Raw genomic sequence first — 27,852 nt, forward strand, 5'->3', positions numbered from 1 at the left:
TGTGTGTGTGTGTGTGTGTGTGTGTGTGTGTGTGTGTGTGTGTGTGTCTGTGTGAAGTGTCTGAGGCCAGATTTGAACTCAGATCCTCCTGACTCCAGGGCCACTGCTCTGTTCACCCAAATACTTCTTATCATAATTTGTACTTCTCTGAACTTTGAGATAAAGTAGGAGTAGAACCTGCCAAGGGAACAAGTTTTTTTTAATGACAGTACAGAATAAACAGTGGAATTAAAACAGTGGAGTACCTCACTAAAACTTTGGCTTACTAAGATTTAAAAGAATCTCAAGTTTATTTGGTTCAAAATCCTTTTCCAAAGTGAAAACAAAACTCCCCAAAGAACCCTTCCTCTAGAATTAAAGTTATCATTTTATAGTTGAGGATGGGCTTCTTTCTAGGCCAATTTTATATCCTTCTGTAGCAGCAAGCACCCTAGCATACCCAGGGTGGCTGCCAGCACAGGTTCATAGATCTGCTTTTCTAAAGGAAAGCAACTCAAAATGGGAAACAATCTTGCTTTAATCAAACATATGTCATTTACCTAGTTTGGGGGAAAAAGGTGAGCACCCAAATACTAACAAGTTACAAGCAGACAGAGAAACAGATCAGCAGACAGGCTTCCAACTGTCTAACCATTACATCCATACCTAGTCAGTTACCAGAGGGGGAAGCACCAACATCTGGGTTTTCAAACCCGGGGGGCTCCATGGCTGCCCAGAGTCTCATCTGGTCAAATCATATAACTCTTCTCAAAGTGAGCTCCAAAGCAAAACCTCACATCAGGGTATATGTAGCCTTCTCCTGGCTCAGAGAATGTCACAACCCTCTTGACCCACTGCCCAATCACACAGCATCAAGGTGTGGGCATTCCTGAAAAACAAGCCTCCTGTCACAGGCTCCATGTGACCACATTCAGCCTATTAAGGGGGAAGAGTATATTTTCAAATCAGGGAAGGTTCTCAGAGTCTCAGAGCCAAGGAGCAGGGAAGATCTTAAGATTCCCATTCCCATAACACCTTCAGAAAAAAAAAAACCATTTCACTGTGTTTACCAATAAACTAGCATTTTTCTCTTTAAATGTGTGGTTTTTAAAGTTTATTACATTCTTAAAAGTAATTTATATTAGCACAGCTAGTAAGAGCACTGGCCCCAGTGTTGGGATGACCTGGGCTCAGACACTTAGCATCCACCCAGAAAAACCAGGCTGTGTAACCTTGAGCAAGTTACTTAACCCCAATTGCTTAGGGGCGGCCAGGTGGCTCAGCGAGTAAGAGCACGGGCCCCAGTGTCGTGATAACCTGGGGATCAAATCCGGGCTCAGATACTTAGCACCACACCAAGAAATAACTGGCTCAGTAACCTTGAGGAAGTTACTTAACCCCAATTGCTTAAAAAAAATAATAATAATTTATATTATATCTCTGGGCCATAATGTCTCATAGGTAAATGTCTTTGTTAGTAGGAAAGTATTTCATTTGTAGAAATTCACAAATTTTCAGGAAACCATTAGATGCTTATTGATTGAATGAAGAATTAGTTAATAGTATAGGAATCTGTTCCTCAGCAACTCCTTTGGGTATGTATAGTTGTATTTTTTAATCCCACAGTTACATATTTTTTAGAACTATAGTATGTTACTGATAATAAATCTTTAGCATCTGCTTTCATATAGGCTCTGCTCTTTACAAAAGTCACCTTCCTTCTACAATTTCTTACATACTTGCCCTATATTAAAATATTCTTCCTGTCTTTAAGACACTATTACATAAGGGAGAAAGATTTTTTTTTAATATATAGTTTAATGTTTTTAGAGTCTTGTACATAAATAAAAATTTTCAGTCTTAGTAAGGTTTACTTCTCAGGGATGAGTAAGTTATTTCATAAGTGAGGAAACATAGTAAGATTATAAATGACTAAAATTTTACATTGATTCTTGGGACAGAACAGGAATTAACTTCCTCAGTTTCTTAAGCAAGTAATTTTATTTTTGAACCTTGGCTTATTTTCTCCTTCTCCAAGATAGCAACAATAACACGTATGCTGATTTCCTTGTGAACAAATGAGGTAAATTTTAAGCTGACCAAAGTAAATACTCTTAAAATAATATGATTAATCATCATCTTCCTTTTCTTCAGTATCTAGTCAAATCATTGGTATCCCATATATAAAGTCCCAGTTTTTAGTAACACAGAAAATTAAAGAGCTATCTCTTGAAGTAATAGATGCTTTCTAAAATGTTTATTGATGCCCTTTGTTTTTACATAAATCATTTTCAGATATATACCTCACCCTGTGCACTTACCCCATAACAAAGAAAACGGTTAAAATCAACCAACAAAGCAACCATGTCTGAGAGTGTATACGATATTCTACAACCTTAGTTCCCTCTCTTTCTCCATCAAAAGAAGGGAGATATAGTTCCTTATCTTTTTTGTGGGTCCAAAATTAGTCATTACAGTTGCATAGGATTCAGTTAAATAGATGCCTTTTTTTTAAAGTGGACTTTGATGTGAAGTTTTACATATTGAATTTGGTCAAAGTTTTCCCCTTTACTCACATTTAAAACTGTAAATAGATTCCTACCAAAAAACAATTGACCCCCTGTAACATCATCTATATAATATATAATCTTATGAGAATCCCCATATATTGTCCCTGGTTCTATTGCTTGGATAAAGTGAGATTATAATACTAACTTATGTAAACAAAAAGAATGTGGAAAAATTTTGTTCAAGTGTGCCATGGTCCCAATCGCAGGTAATGATTGCTGTTAACATTATCTTATAGCATGAAGTGCCTACCTTTAAAGACTAGTGAAAGCTGGCTTGATTTTAAAGACTCTTTCATGAAGCTTTATTTATGGTATGTCAAAACTTAAGTTACTGTGATTTTAATATACGTTTTTACTCAGTAGACTCAATAATTGTCTATCCTAAGACCTCCATTGTAGCAACCCTCATTCTAGCACTTTGACAGATTACAGATCTCATTAATGTGAATACTGCACTCTCTCCATCAGTATTTATCATAGCCCAGATATACCTTTGCAATATTGTGTGAGATTTCTTGGTATTTCTCCATAAAATCTACACAAAAGATCTACCCAACTTTTTGTAGACCTTCCTTTAGTTCCTTTAATGGTTCACATTGCAATAATAACCCTACATGGCTGGCTTACTTCTTTTTTCAGGCATGTGTCTTATAGAGCATAATCAAGAGAAAATTGATATTAAAAATAAGAGCTTTTAAAGTAAGGAGCAGCTTAGGATCATTTGAGAGTGCTACGCCTAATAAACAGATGATCAAAAAAGATCATCTGGAAACTTTGAATAACTACAAAGAAAACATTGTAAGAGAATACAGATTAAAACAACCCTGAGGTTTCTCCTCATGCCATGCAAATTGGGAAAATTTGGGATGTCATATGATCTGTTGGGAGACAAGCACATCAATTCATTCATTCTTGATGGAGCTATGCAGTGGTCCAGTCAGTCTAGATCATTTGGAATTATGCAAAAGAAGATTATCTTTTCCATCTCCTCTCTAACAATCTCATTACTGGGAGTATCCTCCAAGGAGGTCAGAGATCCAGTATGTATCTGAATAGTCATGGTAGCACTCTTTAAGGTTGCAAAGAATTGGAAACAAAGTAAGTGCCAATTGATAAGAAAATAACTCCAAAAAATCCATATAGTATATAAATATGGGGGCATGATATTATATAGTAAGAAATAATGAACATGAGGAATTAAGAAAAACGCTGGAAAATGTCTATGAACTGACATAGAACGAAATAAGCAGAACAGAGGACGATATGCACAATGACTATAGAAGTAGAAAAGATCACTAAAAAGAAATTAAAATCTTACTAAATGAAAAAAACCAGTGATGCTTCAAGAGAAAAGATAATGAATTGGACCTCCTCCCTCATTGTGGAGAAAAGGAGCACCAGATTTGAGACTATAGCTATTCATTGTGTCCATTGTTAGTTGTTGCCACTCTGTCAGATATGTCTCTCCAAAGAGAAAGATGATCAGGTGGCAAGACTTGGGCATCACTGATAAACTGTCCATGTGCTCCACTGGTCTTCCTTTGGTCCCCCTATTGAGTGGGCCCCCTCCCTCTAGTGACATTATGGGAGGACATGGTTAAGAGTCCCACCAAATGGACTGTGATCCCCATAGATAGAGGGAATGTTGCTATCAGTGATGACACATCCATTTGAGATCTCATTTCAGACTTGATAACGTCTAAAGGTGGGATGCAATCAGCATACTATCATCTGTAAACAGAAGCATCTGAATAATTCACTTCATTCAACAAACCTATTTTGTGTCTAATGGGTGCAAGGCTATGCCAGGCTCCAGGAATATACTGACAAAGATTAAACATCATCTCTCAAAGAACCTTCAGACTATTGGGAGAATACAACATGTAGATAGATAAGTAAACATTGTCATTTAAGATGTGAGAGAGCACAGAAAACCTCCAGTCATTTTTTTTCTATTTTCTGAGGATTTAATACTTGTAATCTCCCTTCATCCTCCTCCATAACACATTACAAATGGCTTTACTTTAATCTGGTGTAGCTCTTGGCTTCCATGTCTCTGCTTGCCAAGGAGACCAAGTCTTGGCTGACTGAGACAGTTTCTGGGTTGTTTTTGCCTCTGTATTGTTGCTGTTTAAACCCAGGGACGGAAAAAAAACTAAAAAACTGTTGCAGTGGGGGCTCTGCCCACCCAAAAGGTGTTGAGGTTTCATGATGTGTTGTGGTGGAACTATCTCAAAGAATTCAGTCAGACCACCTCTAGTCCAAGGATAGGCATTTATTGAGATTGACGCCTCTCATGAAGCAGGCTAAGTTCCAAGAGGAACCAGCAACTTCAGAGAGAGCAAGATGGATTTTTATAGGATAAAGATGCAATTACATAACAGAAATCATGAATATTAAAAAGGCAGGAGAGATTTGTTAAGGAATTAGGTAATGGAGGAGGGGTCCTATCTATGGTTTGGTGGTTAAACATTCTGATCATGCTGCCCTCTAATTGGCTGTATTGTGGTCCTGTCTGGTCAAGATACATAGTGAGGTATCATGGTCCCGTCTTGGGCTAGATGAATGATGTGATTGTGATTGAATACAAGAACACACCTGTTTCTGTGGGAATGGGTCTGCGAGCGATGACTAGGTAGAGGCAGTAGCTGGGTTCCCATCACATGGACACACCTGTTGTTCCAGTGAGCAGTGAGGCATATATGAAGATTTAGGACATTGGTGGGGGGAGGAAGGAAGATAGGTATGGTGGGTCTGCTATAATGAAGTTATGATATTGGGGCTGGGGGCAGCTTTATTAGGATTCCATCATTATTTTGGTTTTACCTTGGTTAAACTTCTGCAGGAAAGGTGATTAAGTTAATATCTTGACATTTTTATTCATTTACCAATTTTCAGTCATCAGTTTGCTATTTAAGCTAAGTTGAAACTTAAAAGCTGTGTCTTCTCTTCTTTATCCTTTCTGATTTGATTATGATTTTTGACCTTTATTCTAACTAATCAGTGACTTGGCTACAAAGAGCAAAGCAGATTCCCACATTGGTTCTGGGAACATACTTTCATTAAACATGTTTTTGAAATACTCTGTACTGTCCTTTTCCTTAAAGTTGGCAAAGGTCAAACTGTACACAAAGCCTTTTTTCTTATTAATTTTAATGCTACAATAGTACACCAGCATGTCCCAGGTAGTAATACCCAATCAATATCATGTCTCAGTATCTTCATTAATATAGTTTAACCAAACCTCCCCCCATAAAGTTTTAATACTTCCACTATATCTGTCATTCATTTAGTCTGCCATATACAACATATTGCTTCTGTGGGAATAGATGTTCCCTGTAAACAATGTTTTGCCTAATGTTATGTTTTCCAAGAAGTCAAATGTTATGTTTTCCAAGAAGTCAACAAACATTTATTAAGCACCTACTATGTAACAGGGATACAAAGCAAGGCAGAAAACAGTCCATGCTCTCAAGGAGCTCAGAGTCTAATGGGGAAGGCAAATGTCAACAGCAGTTTACAAACAAAATAGATGCAGGATAAATTGTAGATAATCTCAGAGGGAAAACACTAAGATTAAGGAAGACTGGGAAAGGCTTCTTGTAGAAGGTGAGACTTCAGCTGAGACTTGAAAGAAACCAGGAGGTGGAAATGAGGAGGAAGAGAATTCTAGTCACGGGGAACAATCATTGAATATTCCTGGATTTGGGAGATGGTGCATTTTTTTAATGAGAAATAACAAATACTGGATTGCACAGTATTTGGAGGGGAGTAAAGAATAAGACAAGGGATGTATTAAGTTATGAAGGGTTTTGAAAACAAACTGATTTTATATTTGATCCTGACTGTAAATAGGGAGCTGCAGGAGTTTATTGAATAGGAAGATGACACAGTTAGATCTGTACTTTAGCAAGGTCAATTTGACACCTGAGAGAGGAAGAACTGGAGTGGGGAGAGAGTTGAGGCAGGCAGACCCACCAGCAGGATATTACAGTAATTCAGGCATGAGGTTATGAGGGCCTGCACCTGGGTGGCAGCAGCATCACAGGAAAGGGGGGGCATATATAAGAGATGTAGCAAAGGTAGAAAAAAGGGGACTTGGCACATGATTGGATGTGGGAGTTCAGAATAAGGAGATGAGGATGACCATATTCTACCTAGGTTGTGAGCCTGGATGACTATCTGGGTGGTACTATTCAACAATGATAGGGAAGATAGGAAGAGGGGAGGATAATGAGTTCAGTTTTAGATATGTTGAATTTAAGATATCTATGAGACATTCAGTTTGAGATGTCCAATAGACAGGAGATCAGGAGAGAGGTTAGGACTGGCAAAGAGATCTGGGAATCATATGCATAAATATAGTTGGATCCATGGGAGCTGATGAATTCACCAAGTGAAAAGTATAAAGAACCAAAAAATAGATCCTTAAGCAGGTTATGTTTCCACTTATTTACCGAGGTTTCTGTTCTGTTTTGGCTAAGGAAGAAACCTGCCCTCTAAAAAGGCCTTGCTCCCCAGGATGGTTAGATATGACCCTTGAAGGTGTTCCAAGTATTTCATGCCATTTGTATCACTTAAAAAAACTTGAAGAGGGTCACATTTTCCAACTACAGTAAGCATGACTTGAGTTCCTGACAAAATTCTAGAATGTATCTATTATTCAAGAGAAAGACCAAATGGCACCTGCCTGGGAATCAGGAAGACAGGGATTCAGATCTAACTTTGACACGTTTGGTTGGCTCTGTGATCCTGACTGAATCATTTAACTCTTCACTGCCCCCAGACTCCCTTTCAAGACTACTAAATTGGTAGGAGTTTCATTACATTGAAAAAAATCATCCGGCCACAGGTCATTCCAGACTAACCTCATTTCCTTGGTTGAAAAGGACACTAGACATAGCATACCTGCATTCAGCAAAGCACTTGACAGAATCTGAAGTGTTTCCATTGTTATTTTAAAAAAAAATGTAACTATGTGGGCTAAATGATAAGACAGAAAGATAGAATCAGAGCTGGGTTATATTAGCCAGGCCCAAAGAGTGGGTTAGACTAGCTAGACTCCCAGATTCAGTGACTATATCCAAGTGGTTCTAAAATTTGCTAATTCAGTACCAGTATAAAGATTAGATAGATTTGATTTATTGGAAGCCCCAAATATGAGAAGTCTTAAGTCATTCAGTTGTGATCTTTCAGAACTAGAACCACAGAAGTTTAAAACTAGAAGGTGCCCTGGGAGTGGACTGAGTTTTCTGATTGATCTCCCTATATCCAGTCTCTGCTCTCTAGTCCATCTTCTACACACCTGCCATATTGATATTCATGTTTGGTATTTAAAGCACTCTAGAGACTGGCTCTAGCCATTCTTTCTCAGAGGATTACACATTATTCTTTTTCATGCGCTCTGAGTTCCCACCGCACCTACTACTTTAGTGTGCCCCTTACGTAATACTTCACTTATCATCTCCCTGCCCTCACACAGGCTGCTTCCCATGAATTTGCCTCTTTTAACTCTCACTTCCTGTACCACTCACATTTTTCCTAATTTCGTTGTCCCCCAACTTCTAAAACTCTCTCCTCCTCTTTTCTTACTTTCTCTCATCTTCTTCCTATTCACAATATTTCCCTACCTCCCCTCCCCTTCTCTACTAGACTGTGACCTCTTTGAGGCCAGGGACCTTTTTGAGGGCCTTTCTTCATACACCCAGTGTTTATGCCTAGCATATTTATTTAATAGAAGCTTACTGAGTGACCAAACAAGTATGCTCCTAGTGAAATATAAACTCTGTAAGGGCAAAGAGTGTCTTACTTTTGTTTTTATATCCTCAGAACTTATCACAGTGCCTGGGACATGGTAGACACTTACTAACTACTTGCTGATTTGCTTTATAGAGATCATCTTATTCAACTCCTCATTTCAGAAAGGAGGAAATTGAGTCTCAGAGAGGTTGAAATCACTTGGCTAATGTCACACAACTACTAAACAGGGAGCTAGGAATAGACCCAGGTCTTCTGATTCCAGCCCCTATGTTCTTTTGTTACTGCCTCATCAAGTGCTTCCCAGGCCTTTTCCTCAGGATACCTACCATTTACATTTAAGCATTTATGTTGTTCTTCACACCTCTCTAGGTTTTCACTTCTTAACTTGCCAGTTAAATGTTTTTCTTGTTATTCAGTCATTTCAAGGTATCCACTCTCCCTGACCCCATTTAGGGTTTTCTTGGCAAAAATACTGGAGATGTTTACCATTTCCTTCTCCAGTTCATTTTACAGATGAAGAAACTGAAGCAAACAGGGTTAAGTGACTTGCTCGGGGTCATATAGCTATGTATCTGAGGCTGGATTTGAACTCAGGTCTTCCTGACTCCAGCCCTGGCACTCTATCCACTGTGCCATCTAGCTGCCCAAATTAAATAGAGCGTTCTAAATCCAAGATGAGGGATGTGTGATTGGGTAGCAGTTGGTCTGGAAAAGACTTGAGGATTCTGTTTTACTAAAGGCTCACTATGAGTCAAGAGTCAGAGACATAATGAAGTCCTGGGCCACCCTGCTATGGGCATAATTCTATGATAGGTGGTCTCTGCAGTGTTCAGCCACAACAGGATCATTGTGTTCCATTCTGGGCACTATAGTTTAGGAAGCACATGCCTGCCAGAGTAGTGAAGAGCTTTATATGCATATCATATGAGGATTGGTTAAAAAAATTGGGTGTCTTTGGCATAGAGAAGACTCAAGGGAGACATGATAATTCTGTTTGAGTAGTTGAAAGGCTGTCATGTTGGAAAAGGGGATGGACTTGTTCTCTTGCATCTCAAAGGGCAGCACGAGGTGTAGTAAGTCTCAAAGCAATCAATCTAGGCTTGATTTCAAGAAAACACCCCAAGAACTGGAGTCACTCAAGTGGTAATCACTCATCAGGATTGTCGTATTACAGAAGGCATTCTTTGGTGGTTATTGTTGTTGTCCACTTATGTCCAACTCTTCATGACCTCATGGACATACTGTCCATGGGATTTTCTTAGCAAACATACTAGAGTGGTTTGCCATTTCCTTCTCCTGTGGATTAAGGCATACAGAAGTTAAGTGACTTCCCCAAAGTAACACAGCTAGTAAGTTTCTTGAGATTACATTTGAACTCAGGACTTCCTGACTCCAGGCCTAGCACTCTATCCTCAGAGCCATCTAGCTGCCTCATTGGCAATTGTTTCTATGGTTATGACTGACTAAATGTTTAATGAGATCCTTTAGACCTCTGACATTATCTTTTGCATATGGGTATGTCTCTACATCTATCTTTGTCAGAGTCTAGCTTTGTCAGTGATCAGCAAACTAATAGATGGTGCCTATATTGACATTTCAACTCTTAACCTAATTGTTTATTGGACAGATTCTGTCTTCACCAAGGTCCTGAATAATAGTATAAACCTATCTACAATTAATCACTTTGGTAGGATGACCTTCATCTTATAATAATTTTTACCCATTAGTTACATTAACTAACGTTAGGTTGATATATAAGCCTCAGAGCCTGTCACTTAACCTCTTTGGGTCTCATTTCCTCTTCTGTGAATTGAGCTAAAGGATCTCAGAGACTCCTAGTGCTAAACTTCTAAAATCCTGTGGTTCTGCAGAATCCATCTAGGTGTAATCCACCAGTTTGCAAAATGTTAATGGATATTTGCCATGACCACTATATTTATATGAATAAATATGCATATTTTAATGCATAAATTATGTATTATGAGTTTTCCTTTTATGTGATACATATCTATGAAAATATGAATGGGTAGAAGAAAGGGGTAAGCAACAGCCTATGGAACATAATTACAGGGACATTGTCCTCACCAAAAACAAAACAAAATTACTCTTCCAAGTGCCTTCTCTATATGCTGATTGATGCCTGAAATATAGTAGACTGAGGGCACAATTTCATTCCACAATTCACACTAAGGTATAGATGACTGATATTTGGACACCTGAAAGGTAGTGGAGAAGGAGGGTAGTTCTAACATGAATTAACCAGAAGGAAGGCCAGTGATTCAAAAAACCAATTTGCACTAGTTTAAATTAGACCTTTAGTCAAAAGCAGATGTCCATCATTAGAATGGGAGTGACTAAGTGGTGCAGTAGATAGGGCCTGGAATCAAGAAGACTCATCTTCCTGAGTTCAAAGCTGGCCTCAGACACTTATTAGCTGTGTGACCCTGGGCAAGTGTTTGCCTCAGTTTCTCACCTCATAGAATGAGCTGGAGAAGGAAATGGTGAGCCACTTCAGTATCTGTTCCAAGAAAAACCCAAATGGGGGTGACAAGGGTAAGATAAGACTGAACAACAACATTATTAGAGGATTTAAGTACTTGCTCTGCGGCCACCCTTCCCCAACTGAGCAGTAGCACTCATCTCTCTAATGGCCACTGCTACTGCTGGGGGCCTCTGATGGCATCTCTGGATCTCCTGAACTCACAGAATCCCCTGGCCACATCCATCTCAGAATACATGTTTATTTAAGGTCAGGAAAGAACAAATAACAGAGGCAAAAGTGGCTGCATGCTCATCACCACCATGTCTAAATGGGGTTGGGTGGGGGTGGTTGCTGTCCCTTGCTTGTTCAAATGGGAACCAGCCAAAAAGGAAAAGAGTAATAAAGGAATGAACAATAAGTCTACTCAGTCCTGCCTCAGCACCTACAGCCTTGATGATCAGTTCTTCCAGTTCTATATACAGTTCAAAGGCTTTTCATTATCAAATAGTTATGACAAAACAAGCCCCTTGGGCACTCATGGCCAGAAATAGGTTCACCCCAAGCTGCTACATGGTCTCCTGGACTGAATTCCACTTCAAGAACAGACATTTTCTTTTTTTGTTTGTTTGGGGTTTTTTTTGTTTTTGCTTTTTGGAGTGGGGAGGGGAGGGCAATTGGGGTTAAATGACTTGCTTAAAGTCACATGGCTAGTTTTGTGTTAAGTGTCTGAGGTCAGATTTTAATTCAGGTCCTCCTGACTCCAGGGTTGGTGCTCTATTCACTGTGCCACCTAGCCACCCCCAAGAATAGACATTTTCAAAGTAGTGATAATTATAAAATAATAATTTTTTAATGAAAATTACCCTATATGAGTTAATGTAGTTTTTTTTAATCAACTTTCAAAAATAAATATTCTATTTTTTTCTTCAAACAGGTTGAATTGGTTAGGAGAGATTATGTGGCAAATGGTGGCTGGGAGACCTTTCTTTCATATGAAGACCCTGAGCAGGACATTTTGATTGGCCTTTTACGTTTGCGGAAGTGTTCAGAGGAATCATTTCGTCCCGAGTTGAAAGGAGGTGTTTCCATAGTCCGAGAACTACATGTTTATGGAAGTGTAGTTCCTGTAAGCAGTCGTGACCCTGCAAAATTTCAGCATCAGGTATCTCTAACCTTTTCTCATTTGGTTTCTGATTAAGAAAAGCATCCAAATTGGGAAGAGGAGGGTGGAAAGAATGAGAGAGAGAAGCAGAGGGAAAAAGATGGGGGGCAGGGAAATAAAGTGACAGAGGATTCTGCATTTATTTAATTGTTGTGAGCTTTTTTTTTTCCTTAAATGAAACAATTTTTTTCTCATCTCCCTGGGTTTTAGGCAGGATAATATATGGTAGAAACCAAAAAGAGAAAAATGCTTTAGGAGCTAATCGGTAAAAACCAGCTGTTGGCAGTTGCATGGTATGTACAAAAGTTGGTAGTTGAAGATTATTGCCTCATTTCTTATAACTGTTAGGAAGTGCAAATGTTCTAAAAAGTTTGTGAATAGCTACCCCAGGCTTCCTCTGTCCACAAGTTGAGTGAATCAGGGCTTTTCAGACTATTTCTTCCTGCACCTCCCTAAAAGAGGAACAGATGTTGAGAGGAAATTTCCTTCTCACAATGATAAGCTCCCATCATCTGAGAAGTGCCTTTTAATGGTACTTTCACTATAAAAATTAATGCCTTTGTTACCACTCAGCTACAGAGCTCTTCTCAAATAGTTGAATGATTATTCTTTCCTTACTTTTTAAAGAAAGCTTTTTTCACTCTTGTTTCAAGAGACTAAAGCAACCTCTAAACTAGTCTCTAAATTACAGCCTTCCTATTTGTGAACATTACTTTCTTTTTCTTTCTTTTCTCCCTCCCATAGGGATTTGGCATGCTACTCATGGAAGAGGCAGAAAGGATAGCTAAACAAGAGCATGGAGCTCGCAAAATTGCTGTCATTTCAGGTAACATTTCTGTAAAAACATGACTGGCAAATGCCAAGCATTAAGGCTTAGTGCCATAATTGAAAAAAAAAATCTCATCTACCTTAGCCTCACTTTGTTATTTGCACATGAAATTGGGGAAAGCTGAATAGGTGAAGAACACATGACTAAAGCCAAGGGAAGAAGTCTTAAGAAAAGTTTAGTAGACAGGAGTTTTAAGAGCCCCTCTGTTGTTGGAGAAAGTGGGAATAAAGCCCATGCTGAGACAGATGGGTTCAATTTCTGCCTTCCCACTACCACACAAGTCTTCCTTATCTAGAGATCTCTCTTTTATGCCCTAGGTGTGCCACCTAAGAAAAAGTAATTTGATACTAGGCACATAAATAAAATGTATGCTTTTTATAGAGAACTATCACTGCTAGTGTTCAAGAAACACTACTAGTTAGATGTAAGAGAAAAGTGAATGTTGTGACCAGATGTTTAATATCAGAGCCCCTAGCTTAATGTATCCCATTTCTTACTGGTTTTGTAGCTTCATAGCAGAACGTGCCATAGGGCAGTACTATACTGTGTGTCAGTCTCCTAAACATCCTACAGATGTTTAGAGGAATGAATGAGGAATAAAAAGGAAATAGGCCAAGTGGAACATAAAATAAAATTCACAGCAAAAATGTACACCCTGGGGGCAGCTAGGCGGCTCAGTGAATAGAGCACCGGCCCTGGAGTCAGGAGGACCTGAGTTCAAATCTGGCCTCAGACACTTAACACAAAAACTAGCCATGTGACCTTGGGCAAGTCACTTAACCCCAATTGCCCTGCCTTCCTCCCTCCAAAAAAAAAATGTACCCCCTCCCAGAATACTTCTCATTCTTTTATCCCTGGGATAATTATCACTAACATAGAGGTAGAAGCCAGATTAAAACCCTGGTCACCTTTTTTCTTCCTCTAGTAATCTTTGCCTAAGATTATACTGTCTTCCTAAGTGCCAGACTACATCTTCCAGAAGCTTAAGAAAGTGAACTTCTGGCAAAAAAGGACTTGTAATGAGCTTGTAAAAAATAAAGACTACAAGTTCCTAAAGATCAGTAGCTGTGTCGAGGTTTTCACTAGTTTTATGAAAATGTAATATCCAGAGCTTGCTTAATGAGCCAGTCTTCTTCAGGCAGGATTTTCTCTATTAATAGGACAGACATATAAAGCATTTCAGGATGTAATATTCCCCACAAATGTATAAAGACAACTTTCTTTGATCCCACTAACAGAGGGGTAGCTAATTGAGGCTGCTTGCTAATTAGTACATTCAAAGGAGTAAAATTATTCCTTAGATATTGTCTTCTTGTATTTGGATATGTTATGGATATGTGAAAGCATAACAGTGGAACAAAACTGACTCAGTAAATCAATCTGGGACATAACACATATGCAGGGTTGACATCTGGAATTTTGGTAGCCCTTTTTAGCAGAGCACTGTATCAGGATTGTCCAAGAAACACACCACTTACTGCTTACACTGTATTAATTCTTCTTCATATACTCTTCCAAGCATTCAACTGATAAACTTCGTATCCCTGGTTCTCTCCTATCAGCTATCAACGTAAATGCGAGAACTTTGATATCCTTGACTGTTGTGCCTGTCATTCAACCAGATCTGGTGAATTTGGTAACTTGATCACTAGTAGCATCAAAATTCTATTGGACACATTCTGCTTTACATTAATACATTTATTTTCAAAACCATTTGAGAACGACTAGAGGGTTTACTTGCAAAGATCGAAACACAAAATAACTTGCCTGAAGTCATACTCAGTTACTTGTAGGAACTTGAGTTTCTGATCCGATGAGCTCACTGGAGTAATACCAGGAAACTGTCTCTCTTTTGGCTTTTCACCAAATTCTAATTTAATGGCTCAATTTCATAGCATCTGCTTGCATGATTGTTTTAATGTCACAAGCAAGAGGCTTGTCCATAAGTGGCATAGCTTTGTCCAAAGATGGAACCTTAGTCTAGTCACTTAACTGCTTTGGATCCTGGGTTCTTTGTCTGTAAAATGAAGAAGATTGAATTAGACCTCTAAGGTTCTAGCTCTCAAATTCTGTAATTTTTCTGTATCCCAACAGTAAAAGACCTTAGAATTCCCAAGTTTTCAGATTATTTGCACTGGTTGTGCAAATTCTTGGTCGTCTGCTTCCTAATAATATCAGTAGGGAATATCAGCTCAAAGCATTGTGATAGGCTGTATAGGAATAGGAATAAACATAAAATACTGTCTCTGCCTTCAAGGATACCACCTAGTATTTACCTTCTCAAATTTCTCCCTAAATAGAAAAATAAAAAATTTCCTCCATTTTTCAGTTCCCAAATTATTTCTCAATTTAGGAGTATTTGCTACACCTGCAAACAGCAGACTCTGCTATTAAGAGTTGTATCATCAAGTCAGTAACTTCTAATGAAACCAGGTGCTTAAGAGATCAACTTTCTTATATCTCTTTGACTATCCATAAACATGTATTTCTTGAATATATTCAAAACAGCACCTAAGCAGATTAATCTTATTTATTTAGAAATTTTCCTTTTTTCTACTCATTTCCAGTATACTGTACTTCCTCTTTAATATTTAACCAACTTATCTTTACCCTCTACAAGCTTATAGAGAGCAAATAGCTAACTTTTCAGACTCTGTCTCCAGTAGCTTATTAAATACCATCCCTAACACTCTAAAAGCTGAAGATCTTTGGTAGAAACACCTGTGTCTATACTGTTTCTCAAAAGAACAAGTATTGACAGCTTCTTTTCAAGAAATGTTTAATGACACCCCAAAGAATGATGTTTCCTATCTTAGTCTCAGCAGCCTGACTAGATGTAAGAACCAGACATGTCACTGTTCTATTCCTTGAGCTAAATTGCTATTCAGTGAGATGAACAGTCTCCCAACCTCAACCACCATCATCCTGGTCCTAATCGGTATTCTGTTTGTGTTCTTTCGAGTAGAAAATTAATATGGACATTGTCCAAGAATTTCACAAGGCTAATAGACCACAGGAGGATAGTTGGGAATGAGACAGATGTCTGGATGAGAGATGACAGAAACCAATATGGTTTAGAGAAATTAAGATAAAGGATGACTGCATCCTTCAGAACTATTTCAAAAGTCAAAAAAGAGATGAGAATTTATAATTAAACCTTGAATCTGGGGTAGGCCATGGGGTGGCTGTGGGGATAAAGGCACTTATAGCATTGCTACAACTATGTGCCCGTGGACTCATTTGCATTCACCATTAACCCAAAAAGCTGTTTGACTACTGCATGCCCTAAATATTCAAATACAGAAATTAGCAGTCTTTAAGAGCTGAAGGTTGTATGTGAAAGAGTCTCAGGTGGCTTCAGATCGTCGTTGATTTGTAGCAGGAAACAGAAGTCAATTCCATTCATCTGAGCTGGGAAGTGGCAGGTATTGTTAAATTAATTTGATCCCCATGTCACTTTTGGAAAAACTGAGGTTACTCATAGTCTTAGTTCACTTTAGATTATAAACTCATTGAAGGACAGTCTTATTTCATCTTTGTATCCATAGAACTGGGCATGGTGTTCTGTACATAATAGAAGTTTAACAAATATTTGTTGACTTGAGCAGAAGCAGTTCTCTTAAGGGTAGCCCCTCTGAGGTGTGACAGGGGCCAAGTATCTTCTAAATGGCCCCTGATATACACAGAACTTCTTCCCTGCTACTTATCTGGAACTGAGGTAATTGCATTAGGGAGGAAGACAGATACCTGTCTTACCTTTTTAGATCCCTCTTCTCCCCCTGCTACCATCCCACACTTCCCACCAAAAAAACCCCCCAAAAACCCAACCCCCCAAACAAATTGCATTTAATATTAATTGGATGAATACATACCTTCCTTTTTAGCTCTAAACAAGCTTCTAAGCAAGGAACATTGGGTGCTTCTTGTGACCCAGGGAAGGGAGGCAAAGAGAAAGGATCTCAGGATTTAGTCAGTCAACTTGGGTTTGAATCATAAGTTTTGTGAGCCTAGATAGTTTCTTTTTCATCCTTAGCCTAAGTTTTCTCATATCTAAAAAGCAGAGATAATAATAATACCTGTTGGGGCTGCTAGGTGGCGCAGTGAGTAAAGCACCGGCCCTGGAGTCAGGAGGACCTGGATTCTGATCTGACTTCAGACACTTAACACAAAAAATAGCCATGTGACCTTGGGCAAATCACTTAACCCCAGTTGCCCTGCCCTCCTCCCTCCAAAAAGCAAAAAAACCCAAAGATGATAATAATAATAATAATAATAATAATAATAATACCTGTATTGCTTGCCTCATAAGGTGGTCACGAGGATAAAATGAGTTCATGTGTGTTGCATTTTGTAAATTATCAAATGCTATTTAAGAAATTGATATTATGTAAATCTTCTTTTTCTTTGACTGTCTTGGATTCTTGTCTAGGTCATCTTTTTGGTGGCCAAATAGTCCTTTTCCTTCCTTTCCTTGAGGGAACAATTCAAAATGTTCTCTGGAGAAGCAAAAAAAGCTGTTCTACTGTATCTTCTTACCATTCATAGCACCCCAGTTCACTGGAAACCCAGGCTTGCAAAACTCCTATTTTTAAAAGGTAGTTTTTCTATTCTAACCCCCTGCCCCCACAATTCTTTTCTTATCAGACTGCGATATTCAAAATCTGGGAAATTCTGCCCTATTAGTTTCTTCTTTCTTCCCCTCTATTGGGCCCCCGTTCACAAGCTTCTCCCCCCAACATGCCCACAGTAGTCTCCCATTCAGTATGCTCACACACTGCACTAGAGGAGATGGAACACACGCTCCTTCATGACAGTGCATGCCACCAGGTCTGTTGACTCTGTATCCTGTTTTCCCCCTTCCCTGAGGAGAGAGAAATCCATCCCCACCCCCCACATACAAATACACACAAACACATGTGCTCCCTTTTCAATGACTCATTCCCCTAGTTTTTACTGAAGGAAGTAAGATGGTTTTGCGAAATATCAGTGTGCTATTCATGCCCTTTCTTCAAAATCTAAAGGCACCAAAATCTAGATACATCTTGTAGTTAGCAAACAAAGCTCTTTTTATAAGGGAGGCAGGGAAGCTAAGCTGTAAAAATGAAGATTTAAGTCAAAAACATTTTTGTTCTGTACATTATGAAAGCATGTAAATTGATTCCTAAAACAAAATCCACATTAAAAACTCAGTCATTTTGTCTATATTATCACACATTTCATAGGTATTGAGGGATGTAGATTTGATTTTTCTCCTTCTGCAATAACAGGAATGGACTCAGATTGATTCTCATAGCCAAATAAAAGAAGGGTTCATTCCTTGCCTTTGGATGATTCTCCCTTCAAGGAATAGTTACATTAATTTACATTCCAAGGCTTTACTATGACTTTGGATCTCTTCTGACTACTCCTCTGAGGAACAAAAAGAATAGCTAAACTTGCTGTTAAATTCAACAAACTTTTATTAAACATTTACTGTGTGCTATATACTGGGAATAGATAGACAACAAAAAAACTTGCATAATTTGAGGGAGAAAACAGCGAACAAGGGGACCAAGAAGAGCCTCCTCTAAAAGGTAGTATCAGAACTGAATCTCAAAAGAAGCAAAGGGTTCTAAGAGATGTGGATAATGAGATAGGGCATTCTACCCCTCTGGTACCACTTGTGGAAAGACATGGAGGCAAGAACTTGCTTCTAAGTAGTATATTTATCCATAGCTCCTTGAGTCCATTTCCATCTTGACTTGAACAGAAACAATGTGAGGCTTTCTTGTTTTTGAAATTATTCAGCTACTCTATTTATTCACACACTTTCCTGTCTCCCCCATAGTTTTCATACAGGACTGGTGGCGGGTGGGGGAAATAACAAAGGCATTCAGTTCCTGCTCTCCTGCCAACTTTCATTCATCTTTGTAGTTCTTACTCCCTCATTATTAAAGACCTAGTGACTCACCGATAATTATACTGTAACCAACTCGGAAAAATACTTGGAATATAGAACCAAGTTTCCCCTTCCTGCAGCAACCTCAACACTTAAAGGAAGAAACTACTTAAAGCAAGTCTGAGAACATTTGTGAAAGACAGAGTAAGCAATTTAATCTGCAAATGACTAAAAATTAATAGTGTTTTATTAAAATAGTTTTTAATTTCAGGGCTAGGGCTTAAGGATCTTTAAGAGGAAGTGAATCTAAAGAGATGCTGTAGCTCCCAATTCCATATTAGATTTGAGGTGTACTTGGGAGACCAGAAACCCTTCACAGGAGATTATGGAAGTGAAGAATGGATGGGCGGTGACTACTGACAAGTTCTTGCCTCCTGTCATCCCATGAAATGACAAACAGCCGCCAACTGTGTCTTTAATTTAGCATTTTGCCTGCCCTGGCAAGCATTCTTAGAGAAGCCTCTGTTAGCAATTGTTCCTACCTCCTGTTTCAAAGCAATTTTTTTTTTTTTAAGTAAGAGGCTTTAATAACAAGTCGAATTTATTATATGGATCTTTACATTATCTTGTTTGAGCTTCACAACAATCTTGTAAGGGTAGGTAACAACAACTTCATTCTTATATATCCTTATAAAGATTCCTTCCATTTTCCCTACTGAACCTCCTACAATATGCAGTTCTCAAAACAGCTAAATAAAACAAATGGTTATTTTGACCAATAATATACGTAACCTTATACTTCAGTAGGTTTACATTTGTTAAAAGAAATTGCTGCTGGTTACTTTTTGTTAATTTCAGTGTTGCCCAGTTTTATAATCTGAGCCCTGTTTCCATTCAGGGTTGTCTCTGATGACATAGCTATAGTCATTGTGTTCTCTTGGTTCTGCTTTGTTCACCTGTTTCCCTCTGTAGAAGTCTTCCAAATTTCTTTGAATTTTCCATATTTGTCATCCTTGTGGCACAGCAAGTGACTTGCCAAAGCATGGAAAGTGGGATTTAAACTTAGATCTCCAGAGTACCTTTTTCCACTAAAGAATACCAGACTCAGAGTTAGAAGACCTAGTTTCAAATCTTAGTTCTGCCTACTTAGTACCTGCATAACCTTGAGCAAATCATTTCCTCTGTCACGCTTCATTTTCCTTGTCTGCACAATAAGGAGGTTAGATCAACTGACCTCCAAGGTCCCTTTTGGCTCTGAATCTCTGATCCTTTGACCCTAAGTATCATTGCCCCTATTTTATAGGTGAAGAAATAGACTAAGAGAGACCAAGTAAAGTGCCCAAGATCACACAATGAGTAAATGCTAGAGCCAGAACTCAAACAGGCATCTTCTGATTCCAAATCCCATGTTCTTTGAACACGTTCTGCCTCTTGATCCAGGCAAAACTTTTTCGTTTTACTTCTTTTTTTTATAATGTGTACACATAAAGAAATATAGAGGTAAACATGGCATCTGAAATTGTTTATGGCGTTCCATGAATTCTGAATAAGTCATTTAACTAAAATGTGCTATTCTAAGAGGTCCCTAAGTCCACATCTAAGTATACCAGTCTGTGTTCTTCATATCTAGATATGTACACTTAATAATAATAATTCCGCAATGATAATTTGCATGATACTTTTTTGAAAAATACTTTCACATCAATAATCCCATGTGACCTCTAGGACAGCCTTATAAAGTAGGACAGGCATTATTAGTCTCCTTTGTTCAGAGAGGAAACCAAGGTGAGAAAGGTTAAGTGTTTTGCCCAAGGTCACATAGCTAATAACTGGGACCAGGACCAGAACAGAGGTTTTCCAGGGCTCTGCATTTTAACATGCTGCCTCTTGATCCAAGTAAACTTTAGCTCTCAGTTATAAGATAACTGAAGGAACACTGTTGGAAAAGCACTGCTCCTCACCACCACCACCCCTCCATATAGTTCTTGCAATAATGATTAGAGATGCTAATTAGGCATCTTGAGCACTGGAATATATAGTGATTTAATTACTGCATCATTCATTTGCTCACTGATTTGGAGGCATCACAGTGACAAGTAACAGAAGGGGGATAGAGCGGTGCCTCTCCCTTAAGGGGAGGATTCAGCAGTCACGTCGAGAGCCGTGAGACACCCTGTGGACGTCAGTCCTGGAGCCCGGCTTACGTCAGCTCTGAAGGGTAATTGCTTTTCTTTGGCTTGCTAACGAAAGGAAAGTTACTGGTAAATGGAGTTTCTTGGAACCCTACCAAGCTGGGAGGACAGATGAAAGCTGGAATGGAGCATTTACCCAGCCCAGGTAGCATGTGGTTATCTTTCAGACAGTAAAAGTAGAGACAGTGCTAAGACTAACCCAATCTGCAATGCTGCAGCAACAGAGAATTTGCTTCCTTTTTTTTCCAAGAACAGGAGGAAAAAGGAAGTAAGAGATTTTTTTAAAATAGGGATGTGACTGAGAGGAGCTGAAGGTTAAGCTTTCTCCTGTGAATTTCTTAAATCCTCCAAAAAAGACCTAGAGCTTGTGTGATTTGTTAGTCAAAGCAAAGAGAGAAACTCAGAATATATCTGTCCTTCTTCCAAAACCTTACTGAATAGTAACTGTGGTACAGTGGAAAGAACACGAGATTTATACTCAGAGAACCTGAATTTAAATCATGGCTCTCTCTTTACTTCATGTATGGTCCTAGGCAAATCAGTTTACCTTTCTGTTCCTCATTTTCCTCATCTGCAAAATGAAGATGTTAGACTAGTTGATTTTTAAATAAATGGAGATGCTGTAATATTACTAGGATCTGTTTCTCAGTAGATTAACGATAGTTGGCAGGATGAGAGTGGGGAGAGGGGCATACCTGTTATGCCCTGTTAGTCTAATTCCCTATATGAAGTCTTAGGTAGAGGACACAGAATGTATCACTACAATCCCCTCAGATCTAGAAGTCAAAACTATGAGCTGAAATCACCAGATTAGGTTATAATATTCAAATGGCATCACCCAAATCCAAAAAGTATTCATTAAGTGCCTGCTGTGTTCAAGGCAAGGTACTAGGGGCTGGCTGTACAAGACAAAATAAAATACAGCCATTGTCCTCAAGGAGTTTACATACTGTATAAAGAAAATACCATGTCAGTTAACTGACATGATTAAATAAATAATGGAGTGTCTCTGGTTAACTGAAAGACAGTCTGTTTGCAATGAAACTTTCTAGGTTGTTAGTCTTATGTTGGATATTGGGCCTCAACCCACCCATTACCTTCACTTACTTTCAGTAATGCAAAGTTGTCTCTGTTGATTTCTCATTTACATATTTCTAGAAAAAAATCTCACCACCCAGTGATTTCCATTCCAGTCATATAGTGATCTACAGTGCCAAAATAGAGAGCACCCATAGAAATACATTTGAAATTGTCTCTGATTACTTTAGCTTAGCAGAAAAAAAAACTGGGAGGAAAAGATTATCTTTTCCCAAAACTTTTCATAGGTAGAAAACAAGAAATTCTAGAAGTCTGTGAGAAATGTCATCTGTTTAAAAATTGATTACACATTTTTTTCCTAAATCAACCAGTCAACAGTCAGTAAACATTCATTAAAACACTTAGTGTATGCTAGGCTCAGTGCCTAGTGCTGGGGACAAAACCCATAAAGGCAAAATATAGTCCCTGTTTTCAAGGACTTGAGAAGGAATTCCCAGTCTAATGAGGGAAATGTAAACAGTTTTGTGCAGACCAGCTATAGGATAAATTGGAGATAATGACAGAGGAAAGTCATTAGCATTAAGGAGAATCAGGAAAACCTTATAGAAGGTAGAATTTTAGTTGAGATTTCAGAGAAGCCAGGAGACAGATGAGAGTTTTAAGGAAGGGAACTCACAGTGAAAATGCTCAGAGACCTATGGAGTATCTTATGTAGGAAACAGCAGATTATGAAGGGCTTTAAAGCCAAATAGAAGATATTTTATTTGATCCTGGGAGCAATAGGGAGGCACTGGAGTTGATTAAATAGGAAGGGCATATGGTCAGACCTGTATTTTGTGAAGATCAATTTGACAGCTGAGTGGAGAATGGGCTGGAATAGGGAGTTCCTTGAGACAGAAAGACCAATAAGCAGACTGGTCCAGACTTGAGGACCTACAGCAGGTTATCAGTGGAGAAAAGAAGAGAATTGGGGAAGGTAGATTCCAAAACCCTACTAAATAGGAACTAGATAGTATGGTACAATGGAAAGAGTACGAGATTTGTTCTCAGAACCTGAGTTTAAATCATGGCTCTCTCACTTTACCTCATGTCTGGTCCTGGGCAAATCACTTAACCTTTCTGTTTTTCAGAAACAGATTTGGGAAAGGTAGATTCAACTGAACTTGGCAACCGATTGTATATGGGGGTGAGAGAGACTGAGGAATTAAAAGATGACAACTAGGTTGTGATTCTGGATAACTGGGAAGATGGTGGCACCCTCGAGAGCCACAGGAAAATTAGGAAGAGGAGAGAGAAGGGTGGCAAGATAACAGATTCCGTTTTGGACAGGTTGAGTATAAGTTGGGATATCCAATTCAAGATGTTGGAGATCAGAGATTGGGATCAGGAGAGAAGCTAGGGCTTGACAAATAGATCTCAGGATCAACAACATAAAGAATTTATTGAAGCTAATTAGATCAAGTGAAATTGTATAGAGAAAAGATAAAAGGGTCCAAGACAGTCTTGGAAGACACCTCCCATTATTAGCAAGCTGTTGTTCATCCTTCATTTTCAAAGAAGACCCAGAACATCACTCTTGGTGTTTTGACCTACACATGAATTGGATTAAGTGAAGCAGAGTTGTGCAATGTCATCAGCCTTACTTCCTCTTCCTGAGTCATCAGAGTCCAGTGGCAGGACAGAAGTCAAGACAACTGGCAATGGCCTGGGGTGCAATGGATGACCTTGGTATCTGATGCCTAACCAAGCTCTAAGTGCTCTATCTGTGTCAGCTACCCTCATTGTTCTCTGTCCCTTCTGCCAAGGAAAGTCTCCACATGCTTGGGGTAGGCATCTCCCTAACTCACTGACAAATGGAAGTTTACAAATGTCAGTTACCCTCAACCCGGTTTAGCCCATCTGCCAAGACTGTTGACCAGAGTGTAGTTGCTGTGCATGTTGCAACTTCTTGGAACCACAAGTGAGAGTTGGGTAAAGGTGGACACCAATGGTGAATGAGCAGCCCTGAAAACCCTCACACCAGAAGTGCTGGTCTTCCCTCAACACCCCATACCCTACATTAGAAAATATGACCTGAACAAAGATTCTGTAAAGGAGACTGAAGAGAGGTCAAACAGGAGAAACAGGACAGAATAGTGTCACAGAAACCCAGAGGGAAGAGAATGTCAAAGAGAAGAGGGTGATTGACCGCGTCAGAGGCAGCAGAAAGGTCAAGAAGGATGATTGAGAAGAGGCTATTAGATTTGGCAATTAAGGAATCATTGGTAACTTTGAAGAGAGCAGTTCTGGGTGATTGATGAAGTTGGAGGCCAGACAGTAGAGTTAAGAAGAGGAAGAGAAGTGTAGGTGTCAGTTGTTAACAGCCTTCTCTAGGAGTTTAGCCACAAAAGGGAGGAGAGATATGAGACAATAAGATCAAGTGAGCATTTTTCGAGGAAGAGGGAAATATGGGCATGTTTGTAGGCAAAAAAGAAACAGCCAGTAGGTGGGACTAAAGATTAGTGACAGAGTAGGGATGATAAGGGCAGGTGATCTGCTGAGGAATATAGGATAGAACTGGGTAATTTGTGAATGTAGATGGATTTGCTTTGACCCAGAGAAGGGCCACTTCGTCATGTGACATAGGGATGATGAAGGAAGAAATGGTAGCAGAAGGCACCTCAGGAATATGAGAAGGAAGGGAGAAGAGGGAGTTCTTAGCCAATCACCTCAATTTTTTTTTTTTAGTGAAATGAGATAAGGTTCTCCACTGAGAAACTGGAAGAAGGAGGCACCATGGAACGTTTTAAGGAGAGATGAAAAGGTTTGGAAAAGTAGCTGTGGTGAGTAAGATAGAAACCAGTGCCAGAAGCAGTGGTGAAGAAGGCTATATAATCAGGAAGGAGCCAGGTCTCAGTGAGAACCAGAAGATGGAAGGAAAAAAAGATTTAGGGTGAAAGTAGATTTGTTACCTATGGAGCAGGCATTCCAGAAAACACAGTGGAAGGGATGTGTGGCTTTAGAGTGGGACATCATGGGAATTAGGTTGAAGGAGAATGGGAATAAGGGAGTAGTGGGGGGGGGGGGAGGGAGACAGAGAGTGGTGTTTGAATCATGAGTGAGAGTTCAGAATCACTGGGATAGGGAGGGTATGACCAGGTGGGAATTTGTCCATCTTTGATAAATGAGTTCAGGGGGTTATCTTCATCCTTAGGGTGGAGTCATCCCTAGTTGTCAGGCAGGAATATGAAGCTAGAAAACTATGGAGAACAGGCCCAGGTAGGCAGAAGTGGAGGTCAAATTGTAAGCAGCTGGAAAGTTTGCCAGAAGGGAGTATAGTGGAAGGGGCCTTAGCAACCATCAATCATATCCTTCCTCATTTTTAAAATAAGAAAAGTAGAGCCTAGGAAAGCTAAGTGACTTTGTTCTAGTTAGTTTGGTGAAGCCCCCAGCCTGGAGTCAGGACACCTGAGTTAAAATCCAGCCTCACATACTTATTAGGTGTGGGACCCACCTCTGTCTTCAGTTTTCCCATCTGCAAAATGGGGAAAATAATAGGTACCTAGCTTCTAGGGTTGTTGTGAGGATCTAATGAGATGATAATTATAAAGCATTTAGCACAGTGCCTGGCACAGAGTAAGTGCTACATCAATGCTAGCTATTACTAGAACTCAAATATTCTAGAGGTGATTCTGAAAAGTAGCCAGATACCTATAAGAGGTAGAGATAATAATATAAACATGAAGCTACCTTTGCACAAAAAAGCTTTAGAAAACTTAGGAGAGTTCAAAGCTCTAATATTTAAATCACTATTTCCTGGGACAAGAAAGTAGTTCCCCCATTATCAGGTACACAAAATAATAGCATGTCAGTCATGTGCTACTACTGTACCCCCCATTCTGTAAGATTTTTTTTTGAGGGGGGAAGGCAAGGCAGTTAGGATTAAATGACTTGCCCAAGGTCACACAGCTAATAAGTGTGTCAAATATCTGAGGTTTGGGTTCGAACTCAGGTCCTCCTGACTCCAGGGCCAGTGCTCTATTTACTGGTGCTACCTAGCTGCCCCTAGGATTTCTTTCTCTGTTTTGAAAAGCAAGAACAGTGGGCAAGGGGGGATTTTTTTTTTTTAAGTTTGCTTCAGTTTGTCACATTTTCCTCAGTAAATATTCGTATTCATCAAGCCATGGATCCCCCTATTTTGTCTGTTCAGAAGTGGGTAGGTCCAAGAAGGAAAAAGAGTCGACAGTTTTATTGCCAGTCTGCAGCTCTAATACCCAATAACAACAAGCAATAAAGCATTGCCTTTTAGAAGCATCAAAGTGGTGTTTGCTGCTTTTAGCTGGTTGATTGATGGTAATAGATATAATCAGGATCCTATCAGGAGGCTTCCTCAGAATTTATCCTCCATCTCAGCCTACTCATAGTTTGACAGAAGTCCTCTGGGAGTAAAGAAAGTACCTTTACTTTTAAGTGAAACATTTTATTTGTAGGACCTCCCTTAGAAACATTTTAGGAGTAGTTAATTTTTAGTACATTTAGAAAATTCCAGCCTTTAGCATTGAGCCTAAAATAGGTTGCATTATTATAACTTGAAATGTTTTTGCTAATTTATGTTGCTAGGCTCCTATTTGACTAGGCTGGACTTCTGTTACCTGAGTCTCCACTGTCCTTCTTGACCTTTGTGTAGCATTTAATACCGCTGACCATCCTGGCTATTCTCTCCCCAGTTGGCTTAAGTGATGCTACCTTCCCCTGCTTCTCCTACCACACTGAACTACCACTATATCTCTGTCTCCTTTACTGGTACATTATCTCCTCGCTCCTAAGGTGAGTGAATGTTGGAGGTCAGTCTGCTTCCATAGCTTCAGTTATCATCTCTATAAAGATGACTTCCAGATCCAGATCTGGCTCATATCTCTTCCCAGAGCTCTAGTCCCACATCTTTAAGGGCTTCAGAGACATCTCTGCCTACCATTATTTCAAATGCAGATCTCCAAAACTTAACTCATCCCTTTTTTCCCTCCCTACCCTTCCTCTTAACATCCCAACTTCTTTTGCCATCAGAACTGTTTTTCCAGGCTTGAAACCTCAGAACTGTTTTTGATTCTTCCTTCTTTCCCACATTCAATTAGTTACCACCTCTCTCCCTCTCTCCAGTGTCTTATTCATCCTTACTGCTTGTTTGCAGTTTCTGCCCATTATTCCTAGTCTCATCCTCGAGGGCCAGATAGGGTATGTTTCTTCCAAATGTCAGCTATGTAACTATCCTGCTTTTCACTCATACCCTGGTCTTCTTTTCTTCAGGCTAAGCCTCTCCCATCCCCCTTTTCTTCCCTCCTGTTGCCATCCTTTCCTGGACTCCTAAACTGATCTCCATGCTTCTAATCACTCCTTCTATACAATCTACACTTTACATAGCTACCAAAATAATCTTCCTAATGTGCAGATATTTGTTCTTCAGTTAGGTCCAAATCTTTGTGACCCCATTTGAGGTTTTCTTGGCAGAGATACTGGAGTGGGTTGCCATTTCCTTCTCCAGCTCCTTTTACAGATGAGGAAATTGAGGCAAACAGGGTTAAGAGACTTACCCAGGGTCACATAACTAGGAAGTGTGTGAGGCTAGATTTGAACTAAGGTCTTCTTGACTCCAAGCCTGATGCTCTATCTACTGTGCCACCTGACTACCCCATCCAAAACCTTTTAGAGGCTCCCTGTGGCCTATAAGATGAACTACAAATTCCTTCTTCAGGTAATTAAAACTTTCCACAGTATGACTTCAGACTATTTTTGCCAGCTTTATTTCACATTAACACAATTCATGTTCTCAGTTTCAGCGAAATCTGACCATGTCATCTCCCGTTCTCATTCCAAAGTCTCTTGCCTCTGCATTTGCACAGGTTGTCCCCCATGCCTGTAATACACTTTCTCCTTGTTCCTGCCTGTCAAAATTACTTTTTTCTTTCTCTGTAAAACCTTCCCTAAT

General features: G+C 39.3%; 1 protein-coding gene across 2 annotated transcripts in view; it reads left to right on the forward strand.

The window, feature by feature from the left end:
* ELP3 (elongator acetyltransferase complex subunit 3) overlaps positions 1 to 27,852 on the forward strand; it is a 107,163-nt gene that overhangs the window by 63,416 nt on the left and 15,895 nt on the right. The window contains exons 13-15 of one of the 2 annotated variants that reach the window (XM_069075627.1): positions 11,726 to 11,953; positions 12,698 to 12,779; positions 14,345 to 14,418. In XM_069075627.1, the coding sequence (XP_068931728.1) occupies positions 11,726 to 11,953; positions 12,698 to 12,779; positions 14,345 to 14,418 (384 nt within the window). The remainder of the gene's footprint in view (positions 1 to 11,725; positions 11,954 to 12,697; positions 12,780 to 14,344; positions 14,419 to 27,852) is intronic. The other variant, XM_069075626.1, reaches the window with a different exon arrangement.

This window comes from Petaurus breviceps, unplaced genomic scaffold (genome assembly GCF_028583685.1).
Source record: "Petaurus breviceps papuanus isolate PSGF00001 unplaced genomic scaffold, PetGlider_PUasm1.0 90919, whole genome shotgun sequence".
Classification (NCBI taxonomy): domain Eukaryota; kingdom Metazoa; phylum Chordata; class Mammalia; order Diprotodontia; family Petauridae; genus Petaurus; species Petaurus breviceps.